We start from the raw sequence: 15,543 nt of genomic DNA, 5'->3' as shown, positions 1-15,543 counted from the left end.
GAATTGGGTAATTTATTGGACGAAATTGGGCGACGTGCAACACCGGTCCTAGTTCGACAGCAGCGTCAACAACAACACGTGAGGTCACAAACTTCTGATAGAAGCCCCTATAATCTAAGATCCAGAGCGCAACGAGGAGAGATGAGTTTTCTGAGTACAGACGATACCGACGATCAGATGAGATGTAGACGCCACCCGTCCGTTAGCAGCGATCAGGGACGTTCGTCATTTGACCAAGACAGCCCAGAGAGAAATTTTGAGCGGCGGCGCAGTAGGCGACAACGTGACCCGCAGAATGAAAACAGACGACAGGATGACCCGCAGAATGAAAACAGACGACAGGATGACCCGCAGAATGAAAACAGACGACAGGACCAAGGAGCACAAAATGATGGCGAGAATGACGGAACAGGAGAAAATCAGCAGCGTGGAAGAGATCATAGTCCAAGGAGGGAGAATAGGACGACGGTAATTCACGTACACACCAATAATACACCTAAATTTGACATAAAACACGATTGTATTGAAAAGTTTTTCGTAACATTCGAGGATTTTATAAGGGAAAACGATTATTCGGAACGCAAGGCTAAACACATGTTACCTGCCTGTTTTGTAGGTAAAGCGCAAGGTTGGGTAAAGAATTTAATTAAGCGCAATAATTTAAATGCACTACCGTATAAGAACTTTAAGAGAGAAATTATAAAGTTTTTTCTTGATCCTAAGACGAGTGCGGATCCCTATTATTAAAATTACTTATAGGACACAGGGGAAACACGAAAGTGCGAAGTTTTACTTATATGACAAATTAGCGTTAATAGATAAATATGCCAGGCATATATCTCCCCAAACGGCAGTGTCAATGTTAGCATGTGGCTTAAGGGCCAAAATAGTAGAAAAGTTAGGGAATAAGAAGTTCAGGTCCCCAGAACAACTTATTGATGCGGTTACAGACATAGAGAACGCGCTTGTAAAGGTGAAGATGGCGAGAAAGATGGAGAAGAAGAGGTCAACCGTGAAGAATAGCAAGAAAAACAATAGAAAGAAGATAATGAGGGATTCTTCAACATCAAGTTCGTCAGAGGACAGCTCTGAGGATGATGATAGTACTGATAGAAACGAATCTACATTCAGTTCCACTACGGATTCTGAGTCGGAGACATCTGAAATTGAAAGGAGGTGGAAACTTAAAATGAAGAAACAGAAGAAGCAAACAGGAAGAGACAAGTCCATGACCAGACCAAAGATGAAGCCAGGGAAAGAGGACACCCCTAAGAAAAGGAACAAGAGGGATGAACTTCGTGACCTATCTAAGAAACTAGAACAACTTACGTTGAGTATCTCACATGATACTCAGGTGCCGAAAGAGGACACTTCCCGCCAAGTTCATCAAGGTAACCAACCAGCATTCAGTGCGAGGGGACAGCAGCAAAAATCTACCTTTCGAGGAAGAGGTGGAAATTTCAGAGGTCGTGGTGGTAATGCTAGTAGATTTGATGATCAACAACAATTTCAGAACTCGACCCCGAGAGGAAGAGGAAATTTCGGTGGACGCAATAACGCTATGAGAAATTTTAATGGAAGAGGAAATTACAATGGGAACTGGAATGGAAGACAACCGTCTAATTGGAACAGAAGACCGAATAATTTTAATGGTAGGCAAGCATATGGTACAGGACAATTACAACAACAGACGCAGCGCATACCAAACTTTTACCCTCAACAACAACAACAGGCGTTACTTAACCCCAATGCTCCTAACTTTGTTCCGAATGTAGGGCAAGTATGTTCAAAATGTTTTATGCCTAATCATTTGGCGGAGAACTGTTTACAGCCAAATTTAAACTGAATAATACTGGATGTAGTGGCGGTGATCTTCCAGGTGGACACTATGTTAACCGCCATACTAATGGGAAACGAACACAGGTTCCTACATGTTCAGAGACAATACCAGAAGCACACAACCAAGTAAATAAAATAGGATTAGTCCAACAAAATAAAGATAAAAATAGAATGGCGACAAATAGATATAAATTAAACAAACGAAAACAAATTCAAGTACCTATATATATCACAGGCAATATAGTTAGATTACAAGTTCAGATTGATACCTTAAATACTAATAGTATTTTAGACAGTGCGTCAACATTATCTTTAGTTGATAAGAAAATTTTGCCAAAGAATGTGGTATTAAGGCCTTTGGAAACTCAAATTAAAGGAATTGAAGATACAGTTCTTAACCTATCTAATACTGTGAATTTAAAATTTAAAATTGGTTCAAATGAGTTTTATCACTGTTTTCGAGTAGTCGAAGGAGTCGGTTTTGACATGTTGTTGGGTGTAGATTTTCTAATGGCGGCAAATGCGAATATAAATTTTCAAGATAAAATAGTACACTTAATGGTACAACCCAGGAGGTCCATCAAATTGGCACAACAACAAGAACGAACGTTACATTTAGTATCTACGACGGTAGGAGAACATTTAAATATGAAGTTGCAGCCACAGCTACTAACACCTAGAAGAATTTGGATCCCACCAAGGTCAAAGATTTTAATTCCACTGAAACCAATGTACACCAGGGAAAATCAAGATCTCTTGTTGGAACCCGAAGATGACGTTTTGAAAGAGAAGGGTATAGAGATACCAGTGTGTTTAGTGTCTAGGAAGCATCCATGTGTGGAAATTGTGAATCCAACCCCTGAGAGTGTAAAATTAAAGAAAAATTTCAAGATTGGAGCTGTGCAATCCATTCACCTACTACAGGAGAAGAAAGAAGAAGAAGAAGACCCCTCGAAGGAGTATTTGGAAGAAGACAGGAAATTATTTGACCCAAAAAGAATTAAAATTGGAAGTGTAGCCAAAAAGTAGATTAGAAAACAAATTTTGGATCTTTGTTATGAATATGCCAATGTTTTTAATTGGAATCCAGACAGAATTGGGACCATACCGAACTATGAACACAAAATACCATTGCAGTCAGACGAACCTTTTTGTATACGTCAATACGCTATTCCGGAGGCTGCGAAACAACAAGTAACTGAACAGATTGAACAATTATTAAAACAGGGAGTACTGGAACCTTCCCAGAGTTTATATAACTCTCCAACGTTATTTTTGAAGAAGGACAGTAATCAATGGCGACTAGTCACGGATCTTCGTCGATTGAATGAACGCGTTATTTTTTCATCTATAAATCTGCAACCTATTCCTCAAATAGTAGCAAAAGCATCCGGTCATAAATTCTATTCACAGTGTGACGTAAAATCTGCTTATTTCCACGTGTCTCTTGCTAAAGAGTCTAGACCATGTACAGCATTCCACATTCCACACTTAGTATCATTTCAGTATTGCAAGATACCACAGAGCTATCGACTCAGTCCTCAAATATATGCTAGACTGATGTTTATAACCTTCCAGGGTATGTCAGAAGATGTAATGACTCACTATATGGACGATATATTGGCTTACACTGACGATCAACAAAGAATGGTGGAAGTTCTACGAGAAATTTTCCAGCGTTTACAGCGCATGAGAATTAGATTATCTTTAGACAAGTGTGCCTTCTTGCAAAGAAGCATAGTAGCGTTAGGCTATAAAATTGACCAGCATGGTTACGCTATTTGTGACAGGATTAAGAAATCAGTGGAAGAATGTGCACCTCCAAACACCATTAAAAAGTTACGCTCATGGTTAGGATTGACTAGCTATTGTAGAAAATATGTAAAAGACTACGCGAAAATTGTGCAACCTTTCCAGCCATTGCTTAAGAGAGGAGCGAAATTTTATTGGAATGATGAAAGACAACAGGCTTTTGAGACCCTAAAAAGGGCAATAGCGAATGCACCAACACTAGCACCATATAACCCTGAAAAGCCATTGTTATTAGTGACCGACGGTTCAATGTCCGGAATAGGAGGAATTCTCTATATTGCAGAAGATGAGACATTGAAGGAGCTTAGTGTATTGTCATATTTTTCAAGAACATTAACGAAAGCAAAACGTAATCTTACCATTTTGGAAATTGAAGCGCTTAGTCTCATCTCTTGTCTAAAAGCTTTTCGTTATCATCTTTTGGGTAGATATTTTTATGTAAAATTGGATAGCAGAGCGCTATTTTTCATTAAACAAGCGAAAAATTTAACAGCGAAACTAGCCAGGTGGAATATGTATATTTCAGAATATGAGTTTACTCCTATTCTTGTAAAAAGTCATCAGAATGAAAGTGATTACCTATCCAGGGAAACAAGAACAAAACCCCACAAGGGAGATTTTAATGTAGGGAAAGATGACGATTATGACATGTGTTTATTTTCACTGGAACAGGAATTAGATTTGGCAACATTGCAAAAGGAGGACCCGTGGTGTGGACCCATATATAAGAAGCTTAAGGACCATCAAGACAATCCGGAAGAAGTTGAAATTACGAGGGAGTGCTTAGCATATAAACGTGAAAATGGAATTTTGTATAGGCAAGCGAAGTATGCAAATATCACGAAATTGTTAACATGCATACCAGAGAAACTATATCCAAAAGTTTTTCAATACTACCATGTAAATCCTGAATCTGGCGCGCACTTCTCGTTAACCAAGATCTATCCAAGAGTTGTTGCAAAAATATATTTTCCCAAGATGCGGAAAATATTAGCTAAAATGATTGGAAACTGTGAGGAATGTGCATTAAATAAGAAGGTACATAGAAAGCCTAAGTTAATTCCAGGCGTTAGAGTATCTACAAATCCTTTTAGTCATATACATCTAGACGAGTTTGGACCACTAAAGACGGACCATAAATTTCGCCATGTGTTAGTTGTAGTAGATGTAGCAACTAGATTTCTTATTCTTATACCCATTAAAGATATTACGGATAAAGAAATTGCTGAAGCACTTTACCAGCATGTAATTTTAAGATACGGCATATCGGATACGATTAACCTAGACCGCCTTCGTGGGCATACAAGCAAGATTCTAGAAGTAATACAATTAGAAAACATTTAAACAGACAGTGGGCAGACGTAAATAAGAAAGGCCGTCTAGAAAATTGGGGTATCTTAGAATTTAAGGAGCAGTATAGGAAGACCTGGCAAGAGCAGTATAGAGAGCTAACAAGATTCCAATTATCTAAGAAATAGGGCTGACAACAGTAACAGTCTTGAGAATGTCTTCAATCTAAATAAAATGTTCATGTAGAGAAAGATATTTTCTAGAATCCACGGGTCAACGGTAAACATACAGAAATGTAAAATAATCTGAGAAGAAAGAAAATAACTTGTCAGAGCTTGACATGATAAATTAGAAGATGCAGATAAACTTAGGACTTATAAAAAGAGGAATCGTGCTGAAAGAAGAGAGGTTGAGTAGTTCATAAAGACAGAGTTGGAGAAAAGACATAGAATAGTAAATAGTTTGAAGTGAAGTGAATGAGCATTAAAGAAATTAAAGCAGAAGATGGTAAAGAAGAACAAATAAATGAAGTTATATGAATTCAGAGTGGAAAGTTGAAAATTATTAGGATAAAGTTGAGAGAAATTGTTTATTATCATGGATATAGATTGATGGATATATATAAGAAGTATATAGAGGATAAAGCATTGAATTGGAATATAGTCCATATAATATGCCAATGCAATTTAACAAAGAAATTCCGTAACAGTTTCATCGAATTGCTATCAGGTATGATGGACAGAATAGCTTTTCAGTCAAAATCATTCTTGCGCTACGCAAAAGTGATTTAATTAAAACTTTAATCTAATTTGTGTTTTACAATAATGTGACAGTATAAAACATAAATATTGAAAAAAATAATGTAAGTGCCGATGGTGACTAAGATAATAATAACACCACTTTAAATATGAAAAAAATTGAATAAGCAAACATATGTTATAGTATAAACACCAAGAAAAAATAATGCCGCCGAAAATGAAAATGAATAAAACAAAAATAATGGAAATGAATTTGGTGGTTCGGACATAGACCTCCGGTATGATATAATTCCTTCTAAATGCCAAGAAAACGACAACCTTGATGGAGTAAATAAATAAAGTTAAAAGTTGTTACTTTAAAAGAGGTTTGCGTGAAAAAAGATGTGTTCAGTCTATTTCAGGTAGAGTATTAATGTTTAATGTAGTAAACAAAGAAGATAGGGGATAAATCTTATTTTGTCATTAGTTTTATATTTTATGACAGTTTGTACAGTAGTAATGTAAAGCAGGTTTTATGTAACAGTGCAGTGTGCATTCCTCTCACTAAAATAACAGTTTATCCCTTTAGAAGAATTATAAAATATGTAATATTCATTCTCGTATCTGATACAGACATGCAATTATGGTTTCTAGAAAATCTGTAAGCCTGGCTGGAAATTTAACAATTGACAAATAAATGAGAAACATTTTAAAATTATTTATTTACATGTTCATTTACAGCACATTTACTTTTTCAAAAAAATAATTTAATTGAAATTTAAATTGTGAAAACCTTTCCTTACACATAAACCTTTTACTTTATTATACATTATAAATAAGTAATAAGTTAAATTTTAATATATATAAAAGCATGGAATTGAATACGTAAGTGAACATTGTCATGACTGAATATATATTGTTTAGCAAGAGAATCAAAGCAATAAATCTTAACAGAGAGACATTAATACATAAAAATAACATGTAATTCACAGTTAGAGTAATTGAAAAGTATATATTCTTATGCTCGATAACAAATATGATTTTAGGAAATGAACTTCAAACAGAAGTAAGATCACTTAAGTGTAATAAAGTTTCTCAGATTTTCCCAGTTTCTCTTTTCAGTCAGCAGCTCGTTAATTGTTCGTAGTTGACCTGAAATCCAGTCTCCGGTAGGGTGACAGCTTCATTTTGTCTATTGTCAGACATAAACCATACCACAATAGGACCAGGAAGACGACCTAAACAAGAAAAATATTTCATATGCATTCATTGTGGAATAAAATATTCGTTTAATAAACACAGCAAAGGAAAAGAATTATTCTAAATTTTATAATATTGATCTTTACGTTTGCACTTAAATACAACTAAGAAGTATTTTATTTCTGCACTTTGGGTTTTCTCAGAATAGAAAAACAACATTAATTATTAAGATATAGCTAAGAAAAACAATTATAGATTTTGTGGTTAAAGATCACATCATTAGTAGTCATTAACTATTGATCATTAGTAGTAACCAACTTTCATATCACTATTTTATTTTATGAAAAGTGGAATTACCCTTTATGAAATAATCTTATGAACAATATCAATTTGTATTATTGCAACAACACTATTCTGTCACCATCTTAGCAGAGGAACAATCGTGCCAAAGTATTTAGATATTCAACAGTTAATTTATTATTTGTCGAAGTTGTTTCTCACACAATTTGCTACTATCTTTTCGTCGTAGGATGACACGTTTCGTAATTTAATAATAATAATAATTATATATATATAGTTCCATACATTCACATAAACACGCGTTCAAACATTAGTCTATTTCAATACGTTCAATCATCAGTACATTTCACCCCTGCATCGGGCTCTCACAAAATTTGCTCGCTTTTGATATTTCACTAATGCACATAACCTGCTACTAAATCCATATCAAATCAATCAATGATTTTTGCTGACAAGTTTTAATATTTTTAAATTTTTGTACACAAAATTATACTATATTTAGAGAGTAGAAAACTAGTATTCATTCTTTTTATGTTCATTTCTTATTTGAACGGCACAGCAATTTTTATTTGGAGCCTAACCTTATTTTGTACTTTACAAACATTCGTGATAAACTCTGTAGCTCTGTTATTTTAAAAACATTGGTTCCAAAAAAAAAGAAGAAAAAGAAAGAGAATTAAGTGTACATTTTATGTCCGATGCATATTTAAGCCTACTACACTACTAATGTCTTTAAAATGTTGAAATTTAAAGTTTGAATAACGCAAATGGTAATTTCTTAAATTTAAAAGAATTAAAGAAAACAACAAGACTCGTCGTAATTTTTATAGATACAACCTTTGGGGATGCTACTTCCTAAAAAAAAAAACTTTGATACCTAAGAACCTCATGACTTTTTCTCGTTATGAGTCTTCAAACATTGCGATATTTTTAAAATCTACTATGTTCAACCTGAAATATCTCAAGATGGTCACACTTGAAAAATCTCAGGTTTCTACATTAGTTATTTGCGTAGTAATGAGAACTTAAGATTTGATCGATGAGACTTGACTAGTTCTTAAGTTGCTTTTTTTATATGGCAAAATTTGGTTTATTACAAGCTAAAGTACAACTAAAACGATCATTCATTCTAAAACTAAATTGTATTTATTAGGTATTAGTTTAGTTTAGTACAATTGTGCATATTATTCTATTGCAATAATATTTAAGTAGAACAAACATATTGTTAATAATGTTTTGAAGGAAATAAGCTGTTTTTATTATACTAATAAAAAAATGCTGTTTTTGTTATGTAGGTTTTGAGTTTATACAATTCACAAAGTAGTCGAGACTACTTTATTAATAGAAGGTCATATTTAGTTTACTGTTTAAGCTAAATACGAAAGAAAAAAAGAAAATTTAAAGCCGGTGTGACCAAACGCCACCCAATCAGGTACCTTTGTATTAATGCAAGCAGCAGCATCATTTCACAGTTTGCTTTGGGGGAGGGAAAGGTTTTCCACCAACACAAGAGTTTCACACTTCTTTTTATTAATATAAATATTACGCAACCTAATGGGGACAACTACTCCTTTTCCCTCCAAAAATGACCACCCCCTGAAGCTAAGACATCTGTTGACAGCAATTCTCCCAACAACACTGAACATCATGAGCGAATGTTTCCGTGATTCGTTGTTGTTATCCCTTAAGGCATTTTTAAAATTTTGATATTCTACCAATTATTTCTAAAGATGCATATGTGAATATGCAAATATTCTTGCTCTTTAGCCTAACATTAGTCTCAGACCACCAGACTCGTAAAAAAGAGAAATAAGTTGGTAAGATCTTTCCCTTACAGACATGAAATGTAAACTTAGAAGCTTGTATATTATGTTTAAGAAAGTCTTGTCATTGAAAAGGATGGATATTTTGGAGGGTGAGATAACAAACTCGAGCAAGATGCTGACGGTGACTGGATCGTTTATAGTAAGCTTGGTGAAAGTTTTGGATTAGAGATGCGCGATTGCGAGATGTTACAATCGAAACGTTTCGATTGTTTGAACCTCTCGAGACAATTCGATTGTGATTTCCTTAATGAGAGGTTCTTAACGAGATGTTTTTACCGAGAGGTTCTTAGCGAGATGTTCTTACCGAGAGTTTCTGACCGAGATGTTTCTAACGAAATGTTTAGTTTAGATGTGGCATCTATTCTCGTACTGGACAATCGAAGTTTTAAGGGAGAGGTTCTAAACTAGATGTACGAAGGGCGGGCATTTCTGCTAGTCTATAAGAATGGAAATATATGTGTATATATGTGTGTGTGTCTGTTCTTTATGGAATCCTAAACCATTCGATTGCCATGAAACTTTGGGAAGTTATTGAGTGCGCACCCAGGAAGGTTTTTGGCATATTAAATGTATCCTCAGTGGCGTAGAAATAATTTGTTTGGGGGAGGGACCTCACTTATAACCACCCGATCGCTATGAAACTTCAGTAAGTTGTTCAGTACACTCCCGAGAAGGTTTCTGGTAGGGCATAGTGCATCTCTATTCAGTGGCGTAGCCAGGATTTTTTGGGGGGCTTATGTATCTGTCTGTCCTTTATGGACTCCTAAACCATTCATTCCATCGCCATCATTTTTGGGGAGGGGGAGGGCAGCAACTCAAGCCTATAGGGACATTTCTTATATGTGAGAAATAATGATTGTGAAAATCTAGATTACTGGTAACTTTCGAAACATTCTTATGTTTTGGGGAGCCTAAACATCCTCTTGCACCGGAGCCCCGAAGAGTTTTGTTACGGCACTGTGTGTAGTGCCATGTATCCTGCGTTTGAAGAATATGATTCTACAAAGGAAGTAATTATATGTAAGTTAAAAGTTGGATTTTATTGTTTATTGGTGTTGTATAATTACAGCGATTTATACATTATTAACGGGTGAACTAGTGGCTAGTAATATTTCAAATTTCACATACTTTATGCTTGTCGGTCAATTCCGAGGCCATGACCGCTCGCAACGGGGAGCAAAGGGGCACTTGTCCCAACCGAATTTTCAAAACAGGTTCAGTTCTTCTAAATAAATATCAAGACTCGTAAGATTTACTTACTCAATACTATGTATTTAATATATTCACTGTAGGTGTGCAATGCGCATAAATAATTGATGTTTTACATAATATATTATGTGATTCAAGGTGTGTTAGCGACTTCACTTCTGTGTCAGTCTTTTATATCGCGACTTTGTTTGCGGCGTCGTTTTACCCCCTTGGAAAAAAAAAATAGCGGGCATCCCTGACCGATGCTATAGTAGCTGTAGGCCTACTGTCAGTGGCGTAGCCGGGAAGGACTGACCTGGCTCAAGCCTTCCCATTAGTATCATCGAATATCATTTTGTATATATTTCATTTACGATCCCGACGTTCCAATATTTCTTTTAAATTTATCTTAAAGCAAGTATTCTAATGACATGTTTAGAAACCTAACTTCCCAAAAGCTCTGCATTTAGCCCTGAATAAGATATATTTAAACAGATTTATGGGCATTACCCAATGGAGTAACCAGGGTGGGCTCAGGGTCTGGACACCCGAAATTCATAAAAGCTAAAATCGCATTTTCAGTCAATTACAGATCTCCCTGGCTAATGCATTAGCGGTACCTGTGATCATAAGCCCGTCACGTATGGCGGATGACGTCCCACCGCGAGCACACAATCTGGGGAAAGAGGAAGAAATAAAGGATGTGTGCGGGAAGAAAGCGACCTGGGACCTGTGGGTTAGGTATCATCTCAGCATGTGAGTGAGGAAAACTAAGGAAAAACCTTTCAAAATGGCTGCCCTGAAAAAGCTATTACACCTTTTCGACCAAATGGCCCCACTGGGAATCGAACCCGGGATTGCTTGCACCAAAGGTAAGAGCGGTAGCGACTACACCATATCAAGCTGTAGATCTACGCCTCACATAGCCTTGCTGCTGGAAAGGCCGTTAAAACTAAACATTCGAAAGTTCAATTATTCGTTATTGATTGATATATCTTTTATGTGCATTACATTAATTGCGTGGACAGCAAACTGTACAGAGAAAAGGTAGAAAAATGAAGGGTTAACTTTAAAAAAAAATCCCGCTCCAGTTGAAATGCTTATACAGACACGGACAATGACACGGAGAACCAGTCGTATTAACAAATGCTGAAACAAATCTTGAATTATTCGCTTATTCACCTAAAAATCACCTTCATTAACATGTCTGCTCACTAGGAGCGTATCCCCCAGCGTGTACGTTAACATATACTTACGAGAGAATACCTATATCTCAGATTTTGAGTACAGTTTCAAAAGTTCATTTCCGTAAACTGTAAAAGCAGTGATTACTATGCTAATTATCACAAATTAAATGCAACTTTTGAGTTGCATACACACAACCTACTAGGGAATGAAGACCATGTGCTAACAAAGAGTACACATGGAAAATGAAATAACATGTTATAACAAAAATTAAAATAAGATGATAATCGATACAAATATAGAGGATGAATATGACATATCCCAACTTCGCCAAGTATGGTAGAAGAAGCTATTTGTTTACTTCTTCTTGGCCAACCGCTAAGAACATTTATAAATCTATATGTGGCTTTGTTATACGCAATTAGTACATTCAAATTCACAAACGATGATGAACTGAAGGGTACGAAGGTACAGTTGCAAGTAAAAACCGTAGTCATAATAATATAGTTCTACTAAACAACGTTGAAAATAGTGGGTAATTAGGTGGTAAGTAGAAATGACCAAAACTGAACAGTTTACATCGATCATTTCGAAATACAGCTAGAAGATTACATTTACAAGAAATAACAAAAATCAGTGAAATTTGGAGTTATACTAAGCATAGTTTGAGGGGGAAAGCGAGCATCCCCGGTGGGGATACTTCAGCTGACTTCTTTGGGGGGGAACACAATGTGATTGAGGGGGGAAATCCCCCTCATCCCCCCCGGTAATTCGCACCCTGGTTAGAACCTCTCGCAATCGCGCATCACTATTTTGGATGTTTCAGTGGTGGTCAGTGGAACGAGTTCAGGGTGTGTTTTATTGGCTTGATGACTTACCCCTTACAGCTGTAACTGTGACCAGGGTGTCAGTGTTGCCAAAATGTTAACACAGATAGTCGCTAAACGACAGGCGAAATGACTCTAATTTTGGGTGAAAAGTCGGTTTAAAAAAGTTATTCGTGAAGTCCGTTGTCTATAAGCATTGTTTTAAAGTTGTAGATGAAAACTAAACAATGTGTTCTACTCACATCTTTGTCAACAGGGCGCAACCAATCCTTGAATTCAGAAATCATTTCACATTGTTTCGGGTACTTTTGTTCATATTTTGGAATCATAATAGTTCCAAAATAATTAACACTACAGTACTTACATTAGCCATTAAAAAAAGAATAAGTACATAATAATTAAAAGATCACAAAGGACAAATATAACAAACACCCACTTCGCTTTTATTCACGTATCTATAACTAACCTCGTTGGTATCGGTAATGCTGTATTGCTTGTGTCTCACAACGGAAGCTCTGCAAACTAAAGGACAATTACAATCAAGTTTGTAATTGGTCTCCGTTAGAGGGCAATGCTAACGGATAACAATGCAGGACTGTGGGGGAGAGGGTACGCTGCAATCCCAAACTCTTCATCACTTGCGCTGATTAAAACAAAAAGAAAGAAAAGAACATAAAAATTGTTTTGAACTAATAATGCTTCTCTACAGATGAACAGATTGTTTGCAGCAAAAAGTAGCTAAATTTGTAAGTAAGTACGTAAATCCTTATTTAAAATTCACCGAAAAAGTCTCCAATCGGAAAGATTATTTTTTGTTGCTATCGTGGAGGTCAAATCCTCCAGATTTAGCGACTTTTCCCTCGAATTGGCAACACTGCAGGGTGCTGATCAGTATAAATTGGATACTTCGGTGGTTGCATGTTTATACATGCGCGAGTGGAGTGCGGCCTGGGGCAATAGCTACAAACAAATGGATTTCTGTATTCCTAAGTGGCATGTAAATTATACGCATTACACTTTCCACAACAAAATGATAATGGTGCAGATGATTGAGATAATTCCCCGAGAAGTTTACACTTATAGATAAGGGCCCTCTGTGTGAGTTGTCGATAGTGTCCTGTAAAGCTGTTAATATATGTACACCCAACCACAAAAGTATCTCCTCCCTAAGAGCTCTAATTCCATTGCTTGGGGTCCAGGTCTTCTGCAGTTGTTAGAACGCCTAGAAAGATGCAACCCAACTTACACGTAACTTTTCTCGGCAGTGACAGCAGTTAGTAGTCCTGATGCAGGTGTTTATGCGAGTAAAATTGTGAAGTAGGTAACTAACGAAACAGTTCTCCATTCTAAGATCAATCTCTCTGGTTCAGAGCGTGTTGTCCAATGAACATCATATGTTAATCTCAATATTGCTGTGTATGTATTGTATTTTTGATTATATACTGTATATTCAAAGAAATAAAAACACTGATCACATATGAATCAGAAAGTGCTTGAAAGTAGACGAAAATATCAAATCTAGAACGCTGGAAATAACTTTGTAAATGATTGAAGACCTTCTCCATTGAAACACCTTCTCCAATTCTCCTCATTCCAACATCTTCTTCTTTCTGGAGGAGAGAAGATCTTCCTTATCACACTGAGTATGCATTGAAATTGAAATTGAAACAAGAAAACTTGAAAAAGCTTCAGCCCGGCCGGAACTCGAACCCGGATCCACCAAATAGAAGTTCAATACGCTAAACACTCATCCAACGCGCCATTAAAACTTCCACCCAAGCTAACACCTAGTTAAAATCGTTTCATGGAAAAAATATAAACAAAATACTCAAATATATCAAAAAATATATAAACAAAATATAAATAAAAATATAAATAAGGAAAATATAAGCAACTTGTGTTCGTGTCTTAATGACTTACTCGAGATTTCCTTGTTTAACTCAAAAACAAGTTATCTGCTCAAACGTTGCTCAATGAAGAAAGTATCACGAAATATTCTTCAGTTGAGCCTATGTCATCGGCAGAGCCCTAACTTGTGGGGGCAACTGCCCCCCCCCCTCCAGAGAAGCTCCCCGCCGTTCAAAGGTGCCCATTTCCAGACAAAAGTTTCTTACTCCATATACGATAGGAACATGAAATTAGAAATGAAGCATCAACTCGGGTCGCTACATTACATAAACAAAACAGCACACAGAAGGTAAATAGAACAGAAATGAGTCGTGGACCCATTTGGGTAATATTTATTCGTATGGCTTTGAGATTTATCAATATTGTCCCCTTAATAATTTTGCCGTGTATGTTATGGGCCCAGGGAGTAACTAACCAGACCTTGCCGTGCGGGAGAGACCACAGGCTCCGGTGGGCCCATAAAGATTAAGAGAAACTTGGAGGGAGGGGGGCCCAATCAACTTTTTCTAGGGACCCAAATAAGCTTATTAATGCTTACCCCCCAGAAAAAAGTTGAGTTGATTTTGAGTTTAACTTCCCGTTCAGCAGCGAGGCTATATGATATGTGGACCTACTGATTAACGTGAAATCCTAACCACATGAGTTCCCGCCGGCAATTGAACCCGGGTCTCCCACGCCAAAGTTCCCCCCAGAAAAGAATCTAAGTCACGGCGCTGGTCATGAATTGCAGGAATGGTCTCGACTTACATTACACTTCGTCTTTAATATAACTTCTAATTTCCAAAGAAGAAAAGACGTCAGAAATTATTTTCACATTCTTTAAGATGTATCAGCACGTGTAGAAATAATAGACAGTTCTATGTTTATGTTCCATAACTACTAGTTTATTTTCTTATATTCATATGAGGAGTTTCTGACAAATTGAGGCCACATGATCATGAGGCTGCTGACCATGAGACACAATCCACTAGGGGTTCGAATTCTTCTGAAGAGCAAGTTCGGAATTTTAATTGTCTTCAGTATTTCTGTGTTCGTGTTCCTGTAGTGTTTGGAATGCGTCGAAAGGAGACAAGGTGCCATGGGGGAACAATACTCCGGTTAAGGCGATTTGTTTAAAAGAAATTGTTGAAGCAAGAAACTTCCATTGCAGCTACTTGGGTTCAAATCCCGTCGTGGTAATTATTAATTTTCTGAATGAGAAGATAATGTTTATGTAATTGGTAATGTAATTATGTTATTCCTTTATTATTATTATTATTATTATTATTATTATTATTATTATTATTTTATGACATGAATTATCATTTTATGACAAGAAATGGAATATTAAGATTTGTTAGCTGATGAGAGTCATGCATTTTGTTTCGCCCTTCTTCTAAGTAGAAAGGAGAGGTGAAATCTGAAATAGGATCATTCTCGTGACTAGCGATT

General features: G+C 36.3%; 1 protein-coding gene across 1 annotated transcript in view; it reads right to left on the bottom strand.

Annotated features, from left to right (window-relative positions):
* Window positions 1-6,219: 6,219 nt before the first annotated feature.
* LOC145669118 (uncharacterized) overlaps window positions 6,220-15,543 on the bottom strand; it is a 104,964-nt gene continuing 95,640 nt past the window's right edge. Inside the window, exon 8 of the mRNA XM_081737459.1 lies at window positions 6,220-6,916. Coding sequence (XP_081593585.1) covers window positions 6,801-6,916 — 116 coding nt within the window. The 3' untranslated portion in view covers window positions 6,220-6,800. The remainder of the gene's footprint in view (window positions 6,917-15,543) is intronic.

Source organism: Thermobia domestica, chromosome 13, assembly GCF_964235325.1.
Source record: "Thermobia domestica chromosome 13, izTheDome1.hap1.1, whole genome shotgun sequence".
In the NCBI taxonomy this organism is placed as follows: domain Eukaryota; kingdom Metazoa; phylum Arthropoda; class Insecta; order Zygentoma; family Lepismatidae; genus Thermobia; species Thermobia domestica.
Note: the sequence above shows the minus strand (reverse complement) of the source record. Positions and strands in the feature narration are given on the sequence as shown.